The sequence below is a fragment of the Ambystoma mexicanum genome, chromosome 13 (assembly GCF_040938575.1).
Source record: "Ambystoma mexicanum isolate Mex_15411 chromosome 13, UKY_AmexF1_1, whole genome shotgun sequence".
Taxonomy (NCBI): domain Eukaryota; kingdom Metazoa; phylum Chordata; class Amphibia; order Caudata; family Ambystomatidae; genus Ambystoma; species Ambystoma mexicanum.
The window spans coordinates 622,017,569-622,035,095 of NC_090938.1; the positions used below are offsets into that span (position 1 = coordinate 622,017,569).

A 17,527-nucleotide genomic window follows, 5' to 3' on the forward strand; every position below is an offset into this window, starting at 1 on the left:
CTCATAACTGAAAGGCATGCAATGCATGGGCCCCGTCAAAGACCATGTGATCCATCCGAATTGAAAAATCCTTCAAGACAAATGACTTCAGTTTTGGGAACATGGGATCAGCGAATGTGGGATAAGGGGATGCGGGAAATGGGTTGGGGGGCCTGGAGGGGACCAAAGAGGACCTCAGGAAAAGAAAGATGTTTCTCAGGGATGGGGGCATTTTTCTTAGTCTCAGGGTTAGAACACTGAGAACACCAGACATGCAGAGAAGCATCGGTGATTAATTGACTGCAACAGCTGAACGCTAATAATATCCCTGTTCCCCAGGTTTTATGGGGTATCGCATCTTTCGGCATCTCTATAGTATAAAAGGATGATTTATTGGACGGAGCGAGGTGTGTCAGGGTGGCAGCGGGCCACATCATATCTCACACAGCAAGCGGAGCAAGCAGGTTTAAATTATACCTTGTGAGAAAGTGGGAATAAAAAAAAGGAAAACACCCAAATCCTGGATCTTGTGGAGTGGCCTGAATGCAGCGAAAAGGAAACAACTAGGTGATGGATCGAAAGTTGGCGGAGCGACCTGGCTGGTGACTCCAATAAAAATACTGCCAGCGGTGCCACCCATCACTGCACGGGTATAAATAGAGAAGCGGGCGAGGAGAAAGACTTGTGCTCAACCATAATATCTCGTTCCGTGTAGACTTGAAGACTTGCTTGCCTTCAGGATGAGCCATAGCTATGGGTCTGGAAGTGGGTCAGTGAAGGGGAAAGGGAGCACCGGCGGCAGCTCGTTCTCCCGGACATCCGTGCTCTCTTCTGGGAAGTACACTTCCAGTGGGGGAGGTGGTGGCATGGGTGGTGGGAGCTATGGCGGTAGCATGAGCGGCGGCCATGGAGGGGGAAAGAGCAGCGTTAGCTTTGGGGGTGCTGGTGGATATGGCGGAGGATCCAGTTGTGGTTTTGGGGGTGGCTCAAGTGGGAGCTATGGTGGCTGGTCTAGCAGAAGCGTTGGAGGCCATTTTGGCGGGGGCTACGGTGGCTTTAGCGGAGGATCCGGTAGCTTTGGCGGAGGCTCCGGTGGCTTTGGCGTAGGCTCCGGTGGCTTTGGTGGTGGCTCCGGTGGCTTTGGTGGAGGCTTAGGCTCTTGGTCCGGTGACGGCGATGGTGGCCTACTCAGTGGCAGTGAGAAGCACACCATGCAGAATCTTAATGACCGCCTTGCATCCTACTTGAGCCAGGTGCACTCACTGGAGCAGTCCAACCGTGACCTGGAGGACAAGATACGGCAGTGGTACTTAACACATGGGCCTAAACCAGCAGAGGATTACAGCCATTACTACAAAACCATCCAAGATCTCCAGAAAAAGGTAAGGGCATCTGACACTACTCTACAAAGTAGTGTTCAGTGACTGATTGGACTCAATGCTACCTATGGCATCCACCGTTGTAGGGCACGCTCAAACATTATTTCCAGACTCCGCACTTCAAGGCATCTTAGAATGAGTGCTTACATTACAGGGTCTTTTGCATGATCTCCTATGCATATTTTTCCTTTTCAAATACATTATCAATGTCAATGTTGCTCTCTTAACATATTCTCCCTTTGTTTGTGCTCTTACTATTTCATATGTTTTCTGCTTGCACAGGTGGGTTTATATGACAGTGGGTGGAGCATCTGCCCACTGCATCCTGGGAAAATGTGAAACTGGGATTTGCTTTTAAAGTCAACCGTGCCAGAGCACCCAAAGGCTGATGCCCGCCAAAAATGCAACCCCCTTAAACAAGTCACACTCACCCTTCCTGACCGCTCTAAAAATGAAGGATTCTAACATTGGAAAAAGGCTGTGACTTCTTTTGCACCACTTTGTTGTTTTCCTTTCAGTCTGGCCCTTGGTGGAGGCTACAACATGTCTGTCAGTGTTGGGTTAGTAGAATCGGAGGCTTCTGATTGGCCACAAGCGCAGGTTCTTCAGGACTCTGGTTTGTGCCTCAACCTGACTGGCAGTGTTCGGTTAGAATCTGAAGCTTTTGATTTGCCACTATTACAGGTGGTGAAGCTCTGATTTGTGCCTAAACTTGTAGGATTACTAATTCTATAGGATTACAAAAATAGAGGTTATTTACCCATGTAAGTCTTTGGGAAACATGCTGTTGGTCTATTGTAAATCTATGAGAATGTCTGCAGAAGACTATCTGGGTATGACCATATTGCACGTCTACAGAGCTCTTCCAGCGCATGTCTGTGGGATGTTAAACATGACATACAGCTCAATTGTGTTAAGGTGGTATATAAGTGAGATAGCTCTTACCTATTAAGATAGGGAGAATGCAAACATGCTGTGGCACTTTCCATAGAAAAATGTTGGAGCCATTTCTCAGATGCATGCAGGCTACCTCATTGCTTTTAACAAACAACTTTCCCTATCTGGGATGTGGGCTTCCTCATTGACATTGACCTAGTTTGTAAAGGTTGCATCGTCTCGGCATGCCACATCCATTGTGATGATGGCGGCCTGTGCAGCCACGACACATGGCATACAGACATTCGTGAAGCACCATGATTGGGTGCACACCTTGCTAAGGCTCATGCTGTTAGCGAGAACTCCGAGCCTCTCTACACCATCTCAAGTTGGGACATTGGGAGCGTTTACACAAGAGAGGCTGATGTCTCAGAAAGACCAGATTCTGCGTCAGTCACAGGTGTGTCAGGGTTTGAGTTTGCCTCAAGCTCAACATAGAATTACAGACTTGCCAGGCAAATTCACTGATTTCTCAGCTAAGATTTGCTACATGGGCATGTAGCTAACATGGCAGATCAGTGTGCTAGAGTTCAGTCCTGAAAGAGTCCAAAAATCACACTTAAACCGGTGAACTACCTGGGCTTCCCTACCTGATTTCCCTGCACTCTAAAAGTAAATGAAATGGTGATGAGTGGCAATGCTTCTCTCTACCAGTAGATGTCACTATCACACCATTTTTAGCATCTCACCATCAGTTTCATACTTATGGAGATACATTGATTGCTTTTAACACTTTCAAGGGAAACTATCATGTAGAGAATACATTATTTTATACAGAAGTTTTGCCATTCAAATGGTTCAATACATTTTCTCAATACATTAGAATGAGAGATTTCCTTCAAATGGGTGCAAGGCTTAGAAGCTGCATTTTCCTATTTTTGTTTGCTCTCCTTTTTATATTTGACCTGTGGGGTCCTGAGATGATTGTAGGAGGTTGGTCATGTCAGTGACAGCTGGGCTCCTCGTTGGGCCCTGTTTTGCGAGTAATGGCGGCCTTACCCCTTGACCATCAACATAGCACGAACAAGCTGCACTGAGCAGCCTGTGTTCTAAATCTACATTGCTTTAACTGAGACATCCCTGGTGTGCTGGTCATCATCCCTTCTGCCCTCTCCCTCAGATCTCAGATGCATGTGTGCAGAATGCTGGAGTTGTGTTACAAATCGACAACGCCAAGCTGGCTGCTGATGACTTTAAGATGAAGTGAGTAGATGCCACAGTCGTTGGGACTACACGTGTAAGAGTTACATGCTTATTTCCCTGATACATGGAATCTTTACTTTCTGTTGCCTTTGTTTGCTGCCTTTGCCCTCTTCTTTGTCTAACGCAGTCACACTTTGTTCTCTTTTATGTGCTTCTTTTGTTATTTGCCCTTTTCTTTGACCTGTTTCTTCCTTTTATGCTCCCTTGTTCTAGATGGAATTCCTGCTTTCATGGGATTATCCCTCTCTTCCTTGATTGTTTGTCTTCCTTTTCCTTACCTTGTTCCACGTGGCTTTCAGGCTTCCCATGGATTCATCCCCACTTCTTTGATTTTTGTCTTTGCTTTGCCTTTCCTTGTTACTCATGCCTTCCTGCTTTCCTGAGAATCAGCCCCTCTTCTTTAATTTGCTTCTTCCCTTTCCCTTGTTCCAAAATGGCCTTCCGGATTCTCTGAGTTTTTCCTCTCTTCTTTGATCTGTTTCTTCACTTTCCCTTCCCCTGTTCCACATGGCCTTACGGCTTCTTTGGGATTATTGCCCTCTTCTTTTATTTTTTTCTCCTTTTCCCTCCTCTAATTCCACATGGCCTTCCAGCTGCACAATCATTGTTTCCCATTTCTTTGATTTGTTTCTTCCATTTCCCCTTGCTTATTATACGTGACCTTCCTACTTCCCTGAAATTGTTTCTCTCTTCTATGGATATTTTTCCCATTTCCCTTTCCATGTTCCATATGCCTTCCTGCTCCTTGGGATTGGACACCTCTTCTTTTTTTGTTTTTTCCCTTTCCATTCCCTTGTTCCACATGGTATTCCTGCTTCTCTGGGATCCTTGCCATGTACCTTTTTATCTATGTTCCCTGGCTTTGTTTATGCCGCCTCCCTCCTCTTCACATCCTTGATTCCATAATTTTATACTTCCCATTTTTCTTGTATTCTTTCCCTCAACACCTCATCCCTGGATCTGCATTATTTAAACATTAGAATCTGCACTCTGAAACAAAATCTCCTGAATTTGTAACCGCTTGGTGTTATACTGACATTGGAGAAACATAGCAAGAACACTCCTTCTTCTCTAATGCAGGTATGACAACGAGTTGTATTGTCGCCAAAGTGTTGAAGCCGACATCAACGGACTACGCAAGGTCATGGATGACCTCACCCTGGAAAAGTCTGATATGGAAATGCAGCTGGAGTCCCTGAGGGAGGAGCTAGCTGCCCTGAAGAAGAACCACGAGGAGGTACATTGCACATCACTGCCTTGGATTTCCATCTTACAAGTAGAGGAGGACATTCTTAAGATTTTCACTCCTTCAGACCAACCATACTACTCGTTCAATGATGCTTGAGATTCTTACAAGTACCACGTCTACGCCCTGTACGTCATTTACCACTTCACTTCCCACCAACTTCCCAGACCTACCACACATCCACTCTACTCGACCGCTAGCACTGGACTACCTAATGCATACCTCAAAGTATAGCCTCAGTCTTACACTGCTACAAGATCCACTCTTCTCACACTGCCTGTGTCTCCCTGGAACCACATTTCTTCATCAACCGCCCACTTCAACACTGAGCACTGATTCTTACACTGTGCACCGCTGCGCCTAGGTGCATCACATTTGCAGTCCCTAGCATACACCCACACTGCCATTTATGGAAGGCCACACTCCACCAACTAACACCGTTCACCTATCAGTGCCAGATACTTAGCCCATCCTGGCTAACATATAACACCACACTTCCATCCACAAACCACTGTTCCATGCTCAGTGTCAAATGCTACTCCATCATGCATTACTTTGAACACCTGTTCCCCTACCTATCATTGTTCACTTTTCTACACTACCATTATTCTTCTCTAATTTCCCCACTTTTCCTTATCAACCCTACCACTTCTGCACACTCCACATCCATTAACAAATCCCTCTGTTCTGATTACCACAGCTCCATTGCAAGCCCTGCCACTGACACAAGCTTTACGTCCCCCAAAAACATTCTTCACTTACGACCCACTCATACCCGAACCCTATTGCTTGCCCAGGGGCACTTAGAAATACCTCCACATTACCTGTCTATCCTCACCATTCCCCATTTAACTATTCTGCTACCCAACATTAGCGAGCCCCTTCTCTCCCTTCATGCCCACTCCACCTACCGCCTAGTCAGCATCCGCCAACAATACCGCTGGAGATGCCCATGTTTTCCACACATGGGGTGGGTGACCTAATACATGCAAATGCATGGTCTCGGTCCTTCCACTATGATCGCAATTGTTTTAATGTTCTCTAACATCAGTCATGTCTTAGTAATTGAATTTTGTGGTTACCTGTCGAGAACTGCGCAAGTGTACAACCCTAATAATTAATAATAATGCTGAAATAACCAAATTGCTATTTCTCTGCAGGAGATGAACCAACTAAGAGGACATTTGACAGGTACTGTCAATGTGGAGATAAACGCTGCTCCCGGAATCGATCTCCAGAAAACCTTGGATGAAATGAGGCAGAGCTACGAAGTCGTCATGGAGAAGAACAAGAAAGAGCTTGAGGGCTGGTTCCACACACAGGTACATTCCCTTACGATAGAAGCTAGGAGTTTGGTCCAGAAAAGCTCTAGAAAATGAACAAGGAATCTGGCTTAGGAGAATTTAATAACCCAACACACCTTTGGAGAACAGCTAGACACATGCAGATAGACTCGGAGGCCAGTCAAGGAAAATTCAAGAGCATAGGAAACATTTCATTTATTTTTTATTTATTGGGCAATTTTATGGTGCCTATTCATCAGAAAGCTTTTCCATGTGCCACAAGACAATAAAGGGTGGTGAGACAGAGGAGAAAGTAGCAGTCCTACTAGGCCTTGTGACATTCGGATCATGCAAGTGCAGTATCTTGTAGTGTGGGGAGAAGGAAAGAGGGAGAAGTGCAGGGGGGCATGGCCCGGGGCTGGACAAGTGTTATGTGAGGCACATGAGGGCAAGTGCTCAGGAAAGAAGGGGGGGTTTAGCTAGTGTGAGGGGAGTGGACTAGACTCAGTAGGCTAGTCGGGGAAGGGTGCCCGAGGGCAAGTGCTGTTAAAGGGTAATGGGGGAGAATGGCTGAAGCAGGATCTGCCCCCAGTAAGACTCATAAGGGATACAGGCTACCAGACATAGAGGCAGGTGGAACTAGCAGGGGAGGGGGAGAGAAAAGGAGGAGGAGAAAAGGAAGGTCTTGAGATGCTTCTGGAATTTAAGGAAATCCGGCTCTAGACAGAGAGGGACAAGGAGGCTGTTCCAGAGGGATGCTCCTGCTGAAGAAAGAGCTCGACCCCCACTCTCTGCTTGGAGAAACGTCTGATCTGCAGAGAGTTAGTGGTAGAAGACCGAAGGACTCTGGAAGGGAGGTATTTAGGGAGAAAGAGTTGCATGTAGTTAGGTTCCAGGCCGCAGAAAGAATTGTGGATGACGATGCAGAGGGTCTTGAATTTGATCCTTGCAACTACATGGAGCCAGTGAAGAGATTTTCGGGCTGGAGAGATGTGTTCCCTGGGCTTGAGGCCAAGGACACATCTCACAGCTCTGGAGACATTAAGTGTCTGGGGAAGGTGAGGAAAGGGAGAACGCCTCTGAGCAGGTGAAGCTGAAAATGAGATTTACAGATCACCTAGACACATGTAGACAGGTTAGGAGGTGAGACAAAGAGAACTCAAGATTATAAGAAACATTTACAGAACAGCTAGACTCATGTAGATAAGCTAGGAGGAAATTCCCTATTATGAGAAACCTCTACAGAACAGAGGAATTTCCCGACATGGGTCACTGATGCAGACGAGGAAAATGTTGGAATAAATGCCAGCTTAACAGCAAACAATATTTAAGAAACAGGGGTAAACATTGCAGACCTGGAGATTTCTGCATTATATGGGTGGAGTCTGGCAGGTTCACTGGTAACACTACCACTAATGCTACTCGTACTATCATTACTACTACTGCTTCTACTTTGAGTACCACTAGTAGAACTAACAGCTGTGCCCGTACAACTAGTGGTACTACCTGTAATATGACTAGCAATACTTCTAATAATAATTATACTACTGCCAACTCTAATGCTACTACTGCTACATTTGCCACGGTACTGTTGCTAATTATCATGGTAGGGGTACCCATTTAAGTAGTATGAGTATTGGCAATACTATCTATAGCATTGCCTCTTCTGGAAGCGACGCGACTCTGACTACAGATATGGCTTTTGGTATTACTGATGTTGCTTACTGTTGCATCATGGTTAATATATATGCAGACTTGCTAGAAAGGAAACACACAGCCAGCCTCTTACTTCAGGACGAGTATGCTCGTCCTTTTTGCATAGACTTGCATAATAGCCTGGCACTTAAGGGGTTAAGCTGAGCAGAGACATATTGCGACCCTTATGAAATAAAACCATGAACACTATATGTAGGTGGACAACGTTTGGCCGCAGGCTTTATTATTACAACACAAAAGTTGACATGATCAGCGTGTAAGGTGCTTTTGGTCACCACGGGGTCAGGAACAGTAAGCCCACCTCCCGCCAGCCTTGATTGCAATGAATTCCCAGAACCAGATGTGCGTCCATGCCGGCCTATTTATTATCTGGCTAATGCTCTAGTTTTCTCACCGAGGTCTCCTTTTGCGTTCAGCAAGCAGGACATAGGACCTGGTCTTCCATGAGCCCTATCATTTCCTTCATTACTCGGCTGACAATCCCTTATTCACAGGTGGGCTTCTTCTGCTCTGACCCATGCCGCCGTTCTCCTGCCACGTTTTGTTTGCTGTTTCTGCTCCTTTGGCTTCTCTTCTAGCCAATCACTCCTTTAGATTTCTACACTCTTCTTTATCTACAATACTTCGGCTTTTGCTTCTCATTTTAATCACAGTAGCTTTTCCCTGCCCTTCCGCTCCATGTTTTCCCCTTTGCACTGCCTGCCTCCGCGAGGGGCACGGTTGGTGTTGTCACAGCCTGCATCTTTATTCACCATTGCTCCTTAAACACTTTATTTATTTATTTATTCAGAACTGTTGGAGTGGGAAGGCAGAAAGAAGAACTTCTCTTTCAGCACAACCTGCCTCTGTGAGGGGGGCAGTTAGCAACTGATCTGCAGAGTGTAGTTCAGACATCCTCTCTTGCTTAAAAAATCCTTTTGGGCGCAACGTGTGTATAGGGGGCCACTCCCCAGCATATCAGCACCACCCCCACTGGGTACCCTATTTCCCTCCTTGTGGTCCTTCCTTATAGCCCTGAACTTCCATTATGGTGCCCCCCTTTGAAATCCTTGGGTGAGGAGCACTGCCTCGAGCCCTACACGTGACACCTGAATGGCGCTGCCTCCCTCTGCTTGTTGCTCACCCTTTCTAGGGTGCGCCTGGCGTCACCTGGAAACATGGGCTTAGTTTTAAGGTGGGACAAGGGTGTTTTTCCGCACCAACTTTTGTGGCACACCATTTTATCCCACTCATTTGGCAGGGACCACTTTCATTTAGGTGCAATGTCCCCCCCAACATTTTCAGCAAAGTTACTCCACCACCTGGAAATAGCCCTGCCTTCCTGTCTCGCTCGCTTCACGGCTTGGCCCTCTACCTGCACGGCCGCTGTCCATTTCGAGTCCAAGACCCTACTTCTTTGCTACTTCCATGGATCTTAAGAGTGCACTCCTTCTCCTCCTCTGATGTCGCTTTCGGCTTGAGTGTTTGGCGGCAGCTCACAAAATGGATGCCAATCTACACAAGAAAAATGCTGGGAAATCTTTTCAAATCAGCATAGGTGGAATACGTTTTTAGTTGGGAAATCAGCAGAAAATAAAAAAGTTCAATTAAGAAACAAACGTTTTCATAAAAAAGTGAAAGATATTCAAAAGATAGTCAGATAAACATCTGATGTAGCTAATATCAATGTGTTAATTTTTAAATACACTTGTGGAATTCAATGTGTGTGTGTTAGTTGCTAGCTAAGCAGTCACTGTTTTAAATAAATGCAAATATCCATTTGGGAAATACAGACTTCCTGTCTGTGTGTGGGCAGTTTTCTTCAGATAAGAGCACTGAGGCACAAGGCGTTAGCATGATTTTCATGGGATTAAATAATGCAGTCAAGTTGGCAAGGCGGTCTTGAAATGTAGGTCTGATCAGGGCAGGGGGGCTTCATAACCACTAGACAACACATCCACCCATACATTGGTTCGCCCCATGGTGTCTGTTTTAGACACTTTTCATTGTATTATACAGTAGCACTGACACTCGTTGGGCCCAGCGCAAAGCTTTGTCTTAACCAATGAAAATCACCTGAAGGTTATCCTGTGATTCTGTTTTTCAGTCCCAGGAGGTCAGCCAGCAGGTCTCCACCACTTCCCAGGAGATCCAGTCTAGCCAGATGGAGATCGTCGAGATAAGGCGCACGTTGCAGAGCCTTGAGATCGACTTCCAGGCCCAGCTCAGCACGGTGAGTGATGGAGCACTGTCAGCTGTGTGAACCACATCAACCACCTGAAGAGGACCTTTGGTATTAGAGAAATCTGCATCCACCTGAACACATTCTGGTGAATTCTTATTCTTTTGGATACCCATGAGGTCTGATGATGCTCGAGTTGCAAAACCTTACATTGATTCAATTAGGTTGCATTTAATTAAAACAAACCTGAAAATCCCAGAATTCATTAATTTAAAAATAAATAAATCTCAGCACAGAAAACTGGCCTCTCCATCTACTTGGAGCAAACCGGTTGCCTTGTAGACAAGCATGTCTAAATTCCGCTTTCCCTTTTTCAGAAAGCGGCCCTGGAATCATCATTGGCGGAAACAGAGGGCCGCTACTGCGCGCAGCTCGCTCAGCTGCAGGCCACCATTGGGAAGGTGGAGGAAGAGTTATCAGAGCTGCGCAGTCAGATGGAGTGCCAAAGCAGGGAGTACCAGATGCTGCTAGACATCAAGGACCGCCTGGAGCAGGAGATCGCCACCTACCGCAGCCTGCTGGACAGCGACAATGCCAAGTAAGTCACTACAGGGGCTCCCATGGAAAGCTGCCATCAAAGATGAAAAATAGCATGTACATTGCACCCAATGCAAAACCATTGGCTGTTCTAGCTTGGAGAGTACCATGTTTAAGTAAACAGTGTCCACAAAGTCAGGTTTCCTACTATTTCGCAGAATGCTTCACCCATTTGTATCGCTACCAAAGAGATACCCATTTTAATTTCTATACAGCATTCATGTCCAATAGTTAGCTGCCTGCAAGTGCCACCATTTTTCATGCAAGGGATCAGGAGGATCATTCAATTTGACAGTGAAACTGCTGGTGCACGTCCAGTGTATATTTCACAGAGGGATAACCTCTGGTCCCTTACCTTTTCCTCCCACCACTCCTTACCCTAACAGAATGGAATAATGAACGGTCATTTATATACCAAGGATCATACAATGTGGGTAAATTGTCTATCTGTAAATAAATGTCAGGTGCCCTGGTTATAATTTCACCAGTAGGTCAGGTTGCCGCAACTGATAATGAACTACGAGATTTTATATCACACCCATACATATTGAGGGTGCAATATGTTTGCCATGTGTCGTAAATTCCACTTACAATGGACAGTTTCTGGGGCATCAGCTGGCATCTGAATATTAAGCTGTCAGTTCTGCTTTATGACTACTACTCCATGCATGGGACATTGTACAGCTCCCGGTTCATGCCTCTACCTGTTTGTAGCTACTGTGCTGCAGGCTGGGGGTCTACTGCCTCTTGAGATGGATGCAATGACCTCAGGCTGACCTTGCTTGTCTTTGTATTCTGCTATTAACATGTCTCCAGTGGTAATGCCAAACTACTGGCACGATGAGTGATAGACTCAGCCAATACATATCACTCTCAACAGCCAGTGAGCACACCCATCTCACTTGTTTCAAGAACACACCGACTAAGAGCAGCAGCAAAGTTGACAAGCTTAGTTGCTTGTCCTTTGAGTAAGCTAGAAGCCCCCCATTTCTTGATAGTGGTCATAAACTCCCCAGGAATCCAAATACTTCAATGGTCTTCCTGAGTACTTCATGCTCATATCTTCTTTGGATATCTCCAGTTTGTATCTGTCCAGGTTTGGGTTTCTTTGACCCCTTTTGCTTTCAGTCCAAATAACCACACTGAATCTTCCACAGGCTCCCGGATTTTTCCCACCATGGGACATCTAGCTCGTCCCACCACACTTCCTCGTCGTCCACATCTCAGTCTGGCAAGCCAGGTAAGCCATGGTCTTCATTTCGGGATGTTTGAGGGCTATCAGGGCTGAGCTGTCGATGTTGTGTCTGATGTGACAGGAACACGTAATGGGAATTGCACAGCCTAGACACCACCAGGAACTAAGTCTGGAACTGCTGATATCCATTCTCTTGGTAAACTACAATTTGAAGGACTTCTCGCAAGTAATTTCATCAGATCAATGTTTGGATGCATGTTTTGGACTGCAAAGATGTTGTTTTATACATGCAGATCGGGGCGTTATGAGCTGTTACAAGACCACTCACCCAGTGGCCTTTTAACATGAGAGAGGACATATAAAGGCTGTGTTACCATTTGGACCTTATTGCTTTTTTAATGCTCAGACCACAAAGCAAGGATAATCCCATTAACTCAAGGAGCAACTGAATAGACACATTGGATCTGTGGAGTTCAGGGAATTCAATTGTCATTACAATCGCTATGCTACCACATTCATTTCAATGGCAATATAATCCGTCCCACCTTCTGATTATGATTAAGCATTTGGATTAACCTCACTTAATTTCGAGGTAGCATGCATTAGCTAATGTGATGGCTCGGAATGCTTGTAATGTACACTGCTATGAACCTGCAATCAGAATCCTCTGATTATCTCCTTGAACCTCAGAGTTCTCTTTAAAACAATGTTATTATCTCTTTGTTTTGCATAAAGCTCTGGGTGCCAATTCATTTCCCAATCATGTCCTCTAGGGCCGTTTTGTCCTGTTGCTTTCTGGCCACCATGGAAATAGAAGATGGTCTCCTTCGTTGCAGAAGGTCCTCATTTCCAGGGTGGCCATCTTTGTTTGGGCTCTTTGTTCCCAATTTTATTTTCAAAATGTTTTAACAATAATGAGATACATACACAATTGCAAAACAATATGCATTAATCAAAGCAAAGAATAACAAACTATATACAGTGAAAGACACCCCCCCCACAGAGTCACAACATATTAAAAAATCAGGTCTAATATAATAAAAGAAATGTACCCCAAATCTTGTTGAATAAAGCACTTTTCTTATCCCTATGATACAACACCCTTTCTATTTCCGCTAGATTATGCATCTCTGCAACCCACATCTCAATTGTAACAGGAGCAGACGTTTTCCAATTTCTCAAAATCAGTTTTTTTCCCTGCCATCGCTCCCCGGAAAATCCATTTCCTCTGGGAAGTACTCAAGTCATCCAGATCCTCATCACTACCCAGTACAACAGTCTTAATTCCAAATGAATCCTTTCATCAAGAACCCTCTCACAAATCTGGTCAAATTCGAACCACATACCCCTCAGCCTTGAACATTCCCACAACATATGTTCAATGGTGCCAATCTCATGTACACACGCTCAGCATTCAGAGTTGTCACACATTCCCCTTTTCATTAGTCTCTCGGGTGTCCAGTAAGGTCAATGTAAAATCTTGATTTGACGTGATCTTTCACCCAGACTTAAAGAACAGAACTTCCCATTCTCACAGATCCATGGCCGATGATCCTCCGTAATATTCTCACCGATCCTCCGGTTCCAATCCAATCTCAGAGCATCATTTGTTCTATACTTTGACACAGTCAGTCTGTACACATAGCTAACCAAGCCACAACCACTCACCCCTGGCTTCCAACCAAGCATATCCACATTGATCCCTTCTTCCATATTCACTTCACCCACTGCCCTCTTGATCTTCCGATAATCTGCCAGACAAAAAGAAGGAATATCAAACTTCACCTGTAACTCCCTAGCCGTCATCCAATCCACACCATTGAAAAGATCCCCAATCCACTGCACCCCAGCAGCCAAGAACCAATCATGCCAGAACAAAACTTTCCCTTCATGTGTAACACTTGGGTTCAGCGAAACTGAAGCATTTTGATCTTTCAATGCATTGAAACCCAAACAATCATTCAAAACCAACAACGAATTCCGTAAACTCCTAGTCAACGGATTCTCCAATTTTGTTTTGCATTGTTTACTCATTAACAGAGCCCTTGACGATAACTGGCCTACATGGCTAGATTCCGCACAAACCCAATCATCCTGTTTCGGTGTGAGAAAGGTAAACAAAATACGTGACATAAAAGCCAGGTGGTATGCTTTGTAATTTGGGACACCCAGTCCACCTCTAGACAAGGTCAACTGTAACTTACTAATCCTCAGACGCGGAGGCTTATGATCCCACAAGAAATCTTGCATGAGTCTATCAAACTCACACCAAAATTTTCTTTCAATATCCAATGGGATCATACTCAGTACAAAGTTAACTCTAGGAGTCGACACCATTTTCAAAGTGTTCACCTTCCCCCAAAGGGAAAGGTGCAATAAATACCATCTCTCCAAATCCAATTAATTTGAAAGTAGTGCACACCATATTCATATTCACTCTCACAAAATCAACAACATTAGGCAAAATCCAAACCCCCAAGTACTACAGTTTCTCAGCACACCATTTGAAGCCCAAGCGTGTAATGAATTGTTGTCACATAATGGTACCAAGGGCAAAACCTCTGATTTTGCCCAATTGATCCTGTATCCAGAGCACTGATGAAAGACATCCAAAATATTCATGAGCACTGGCACTGATTCACCAAGGTTACTGAGGACCAATAACAAGTCATCAGCGTATAACCACACTTTTTGTAGCATTCCCCAGCAGTTAATACCATGCAGGCCGTCAAAGGTTCAATACTAAGTACAAATAACAAAGGAGACAGCGGGCAACCTTGTCGCGTGCCCCGGTCCAAGTCAAACGGTCTTGAGCTCCAACCATTAGTTTTAACATCTGCTGTGGGCTTGGTATAAAGCAGTCGAATCCAGGAACAAAATTGATTCCCGAAACCCATCTTTTCCAGTACCTTAAACATAAATTGCCAGTTGACTCTATCGAACGCCTTTTCAGCATCCAATGAGAGGACTGCTGAGTCATCTGACAACTCTGAAGCCTTAGTGATGGCTCTTTGTGAAATGGGAATGTTGTCGAAAGCTCTTTCATGTTGCATTAAAAGCTTTTAATTTACTAAAATAAACACCAGGGTATGCTGCAAAAGTGCTAACTAGGTCCCCAGTGGTTCCACGGCTTTTATAGTGCACTACACAAGGCCGTAAGGCTAAAATACCAAAACAAATGTGACATGGTGCCTCCATAGAATTTGGAATTATTGGATTAGTTTGCATATGAATTTCTTTTTTTTTTCAACAAGTCAATAACTAAATGAATTAGATTGCATAGCTGGCAGAGGGTAAAACCCTTACCCAGATACTTTAAGACTACACATTCAAATCCTGCACAGCCGGCTGTGATTCAAATCCCTTTGAAGTCCTTCTGAGATGCCATAATTAAGCTGAAAATAGGATCTATTATCTGGGCCCATAGAGACAATTTCCTTTGTGCCATGGCCTAAATAAATATCATGATTGGAATCATATTGACATACACTAACAGGCGACAAATGTGAAGCTCTCTAAGAAAAGGTTGTCAAGAGGATATAGGGGGAAACACAAATATAAGCCACAATGCAGCAGCTGTCATCGAAATATCTTAATAGATCCTGTATACCAGAGACATACAGTATCCAGTCCTGTCCGCACAGAAATTCCCCCAAAAAATAAATATCTCAGCTCAAGTTAAACATGTTATTTGCAGTATTTGTCTTAACAACTTTTTGAACAAATAAGCAATGTGTCAATATCAGGTGATTTTGACTTGGCGTTTGGGGCGGAGCTAATCACATTTTAGAATATGCTGGCCTTCAGTTGAGTTTGCTGGAGCTTTACTGATCTTCCCAAGGCATTGACCAGTCACAAAATTGCCAGATTCCCATCGCCAGTCAAACTCTAAGTATGAAGACTTTAGACCAGTGGTTATGAATGGAAACTCTTCAGCAGTGAAATGTCTGTCAAGTTCTAAGAGTTGAGTACTTTAAACGATCCTCTTTTTTGTTCACAGGGTCACATGAGACACAGGGCTCCTATGGCACCCAGTCCGGCTCCCACGGTTCCCAGTCCGGCTCACACAGTTCCCAGACCGGCGCCTACGGTTCCCAGGCTGGCTCCCACGGTTCCCAGTCAGGCTCCTATGGTTCCCAGTCTGGTTCCCACGGTTCCCATTCTGGCTCCTATGGTTCCCAGTCCGGCTCCTATGGTTCCCTGACTGGCTCCTCCCCACAGATCCGAAAATAAGATGTCCCCCAAGGTCAACTTTCAACCGGACTCCAAAACCTGAAATGAAATGTGCTAGAAGAATTTATAATGGAGCGTGACTAACAACTAACTCCGTGTCAGCATGATCTGTTAATCTTCTACTGGTTTTCCAACACCTTTTCCCAATGCATTTTGGATCACGTAGTGTCAACGTTGTAAGTAATAACTATGCACAAATGCTTTCTGTGCAATAAGATGGGAATTTGGAAACCAGAGTCGATGATAACCTCGTGTAGACTTGGAGTTTATGTTGGTTGCACTTTGTCTGGTTTCTAATGGTTTCTTTGCCTGTTTTCACCTATCATGGTAACCTGTCCTGTTTACAATGCTCTTGTTAAAAGCAGTTGTTCAGCAGGAGTTGCTCACACCAGTTCTGGTCAGGATGCTTTGCTTCTTTCAGGCTGTATGTTCCAATATATACCATGCTGCCTCGGCGCGACCGAGAAGTCTGTAACAGGAAAAGAATTCCGTGACTAACAAGCCTAAAGCTGTGATGGAAAAATGCAGTTGACTTGATTTCTGACTCATCATTGTGTAATTATGGTCATACATGGGTTTGGAATTCTGAAAATGTGGGAAGAATTCCAGAATTTATGTTGAATCAATCCAGCACTTTTCGGGCAAACATTCAAAAACATGGCCTTTGCACTGTTGTTGTGGTATTTCTGATCTTCAAATGCCAATAGGGCTGTTCCTTTGGAATACATACATTCTGCAGAATGAGAGTACAGATATGGCAGCCGGACACATGTTGGGTGCAGCAGAAGGGCCAGGAGTCTTGGCTTCGTTTTACAGTAAGAAATCACCTGCCAGCCAACTTCAGGCCTCTTCCAAGAGACTGAGAACGCCCTGAGTCCTTAATCTGCACCCTCAAGGAATGTCGTCACTTGAATGATCAGAAACCATCAACATGTGATTGTTTTACATGTGCTTGCTTAACATGAGAATGTTCTTCTGGACTGTATGCCCTCTTTCCTTCTCTGCTTGGGATGGAACCGTGAATGCTGCAAATTCTTAAATAAACTTTGATTTTCCCTTCCTGCAATCACAATAACTTGCTGTTTCTACTCTTATCTCCGGCACCTGTAGAGATGATTCACTGTTTAATTGTAAATGCAGCACCAGGCTACTCTCTCTTTTGTTCGAAAACCAGGCCCCACTGCCTGCTTACTGGTATAGCTGTTTTTTGTTTGGTGGGTGCACAGACCTGCAATTCTGTTCTGTCCATTATAATAGTCAGGGACACTGTAAAAGAAAGTGGGAGCAGGTGTGGGCAATGAAGGTTTACGAGGACAACATAGACATGTACACTAAATTCCCACACCCACCTCGAGACCCATGCACAACCTCAATGCAGTCTTGCATCATGCTTGGAAATTCTCAATATGGCGGGGTGCGTTCACAGTGAAAGCTTCCTTCACTTGCCTGAACTTGTACACTGCTCAAGAGTTTGCAAAATAGCCCCTGTGTGGTCTTTGTGTAGAAGTCGGGATGAGGGCAACGCAGTGGGGCAAACTGACCAATCCGATCCCATGTTGAGACTGATGGCTGCTTTGTGCTGCCTGAAGACTGAAGTCA

The 17,527-nt window shown here is 44.8% G+C and overlaps 1 protein-coding gene across 1 annotated transcript; it reads left to right on the forward strand.

Annotated features, from left to right (window-relative positions):
• Window positions 1–665: 665 nt before the first annotated feature.
• LOC138521572 (keratin, type I cytoskeletal 13-like) lies at window positions 666–17,003 on the forward strand. The gene is made up of 8 exons (XM_069634518.1): window positions 666–1,361; window positions 3,415–3,497; window positions 4,578–4,734; window positions 5,904–6,065; window positions 9,829–9,954; window positions 10,281–10,501; window positions 11,658–11,740; window positions 15,696–17,003. The coding sequence occupies exons 1-8, from the start codon at window positions 720–722 to the stop codon at window positions 15,926–15,928; spliced, it is 1,707 nt and encodes a 568-aa protein (XP_069490619.1). The 5' UTR covers window positions 666–719; the 3' UTR covers window positions 15,929–17,003.
• Window positions 17,004–17,527: the final 524 nt, after the last annotated feature.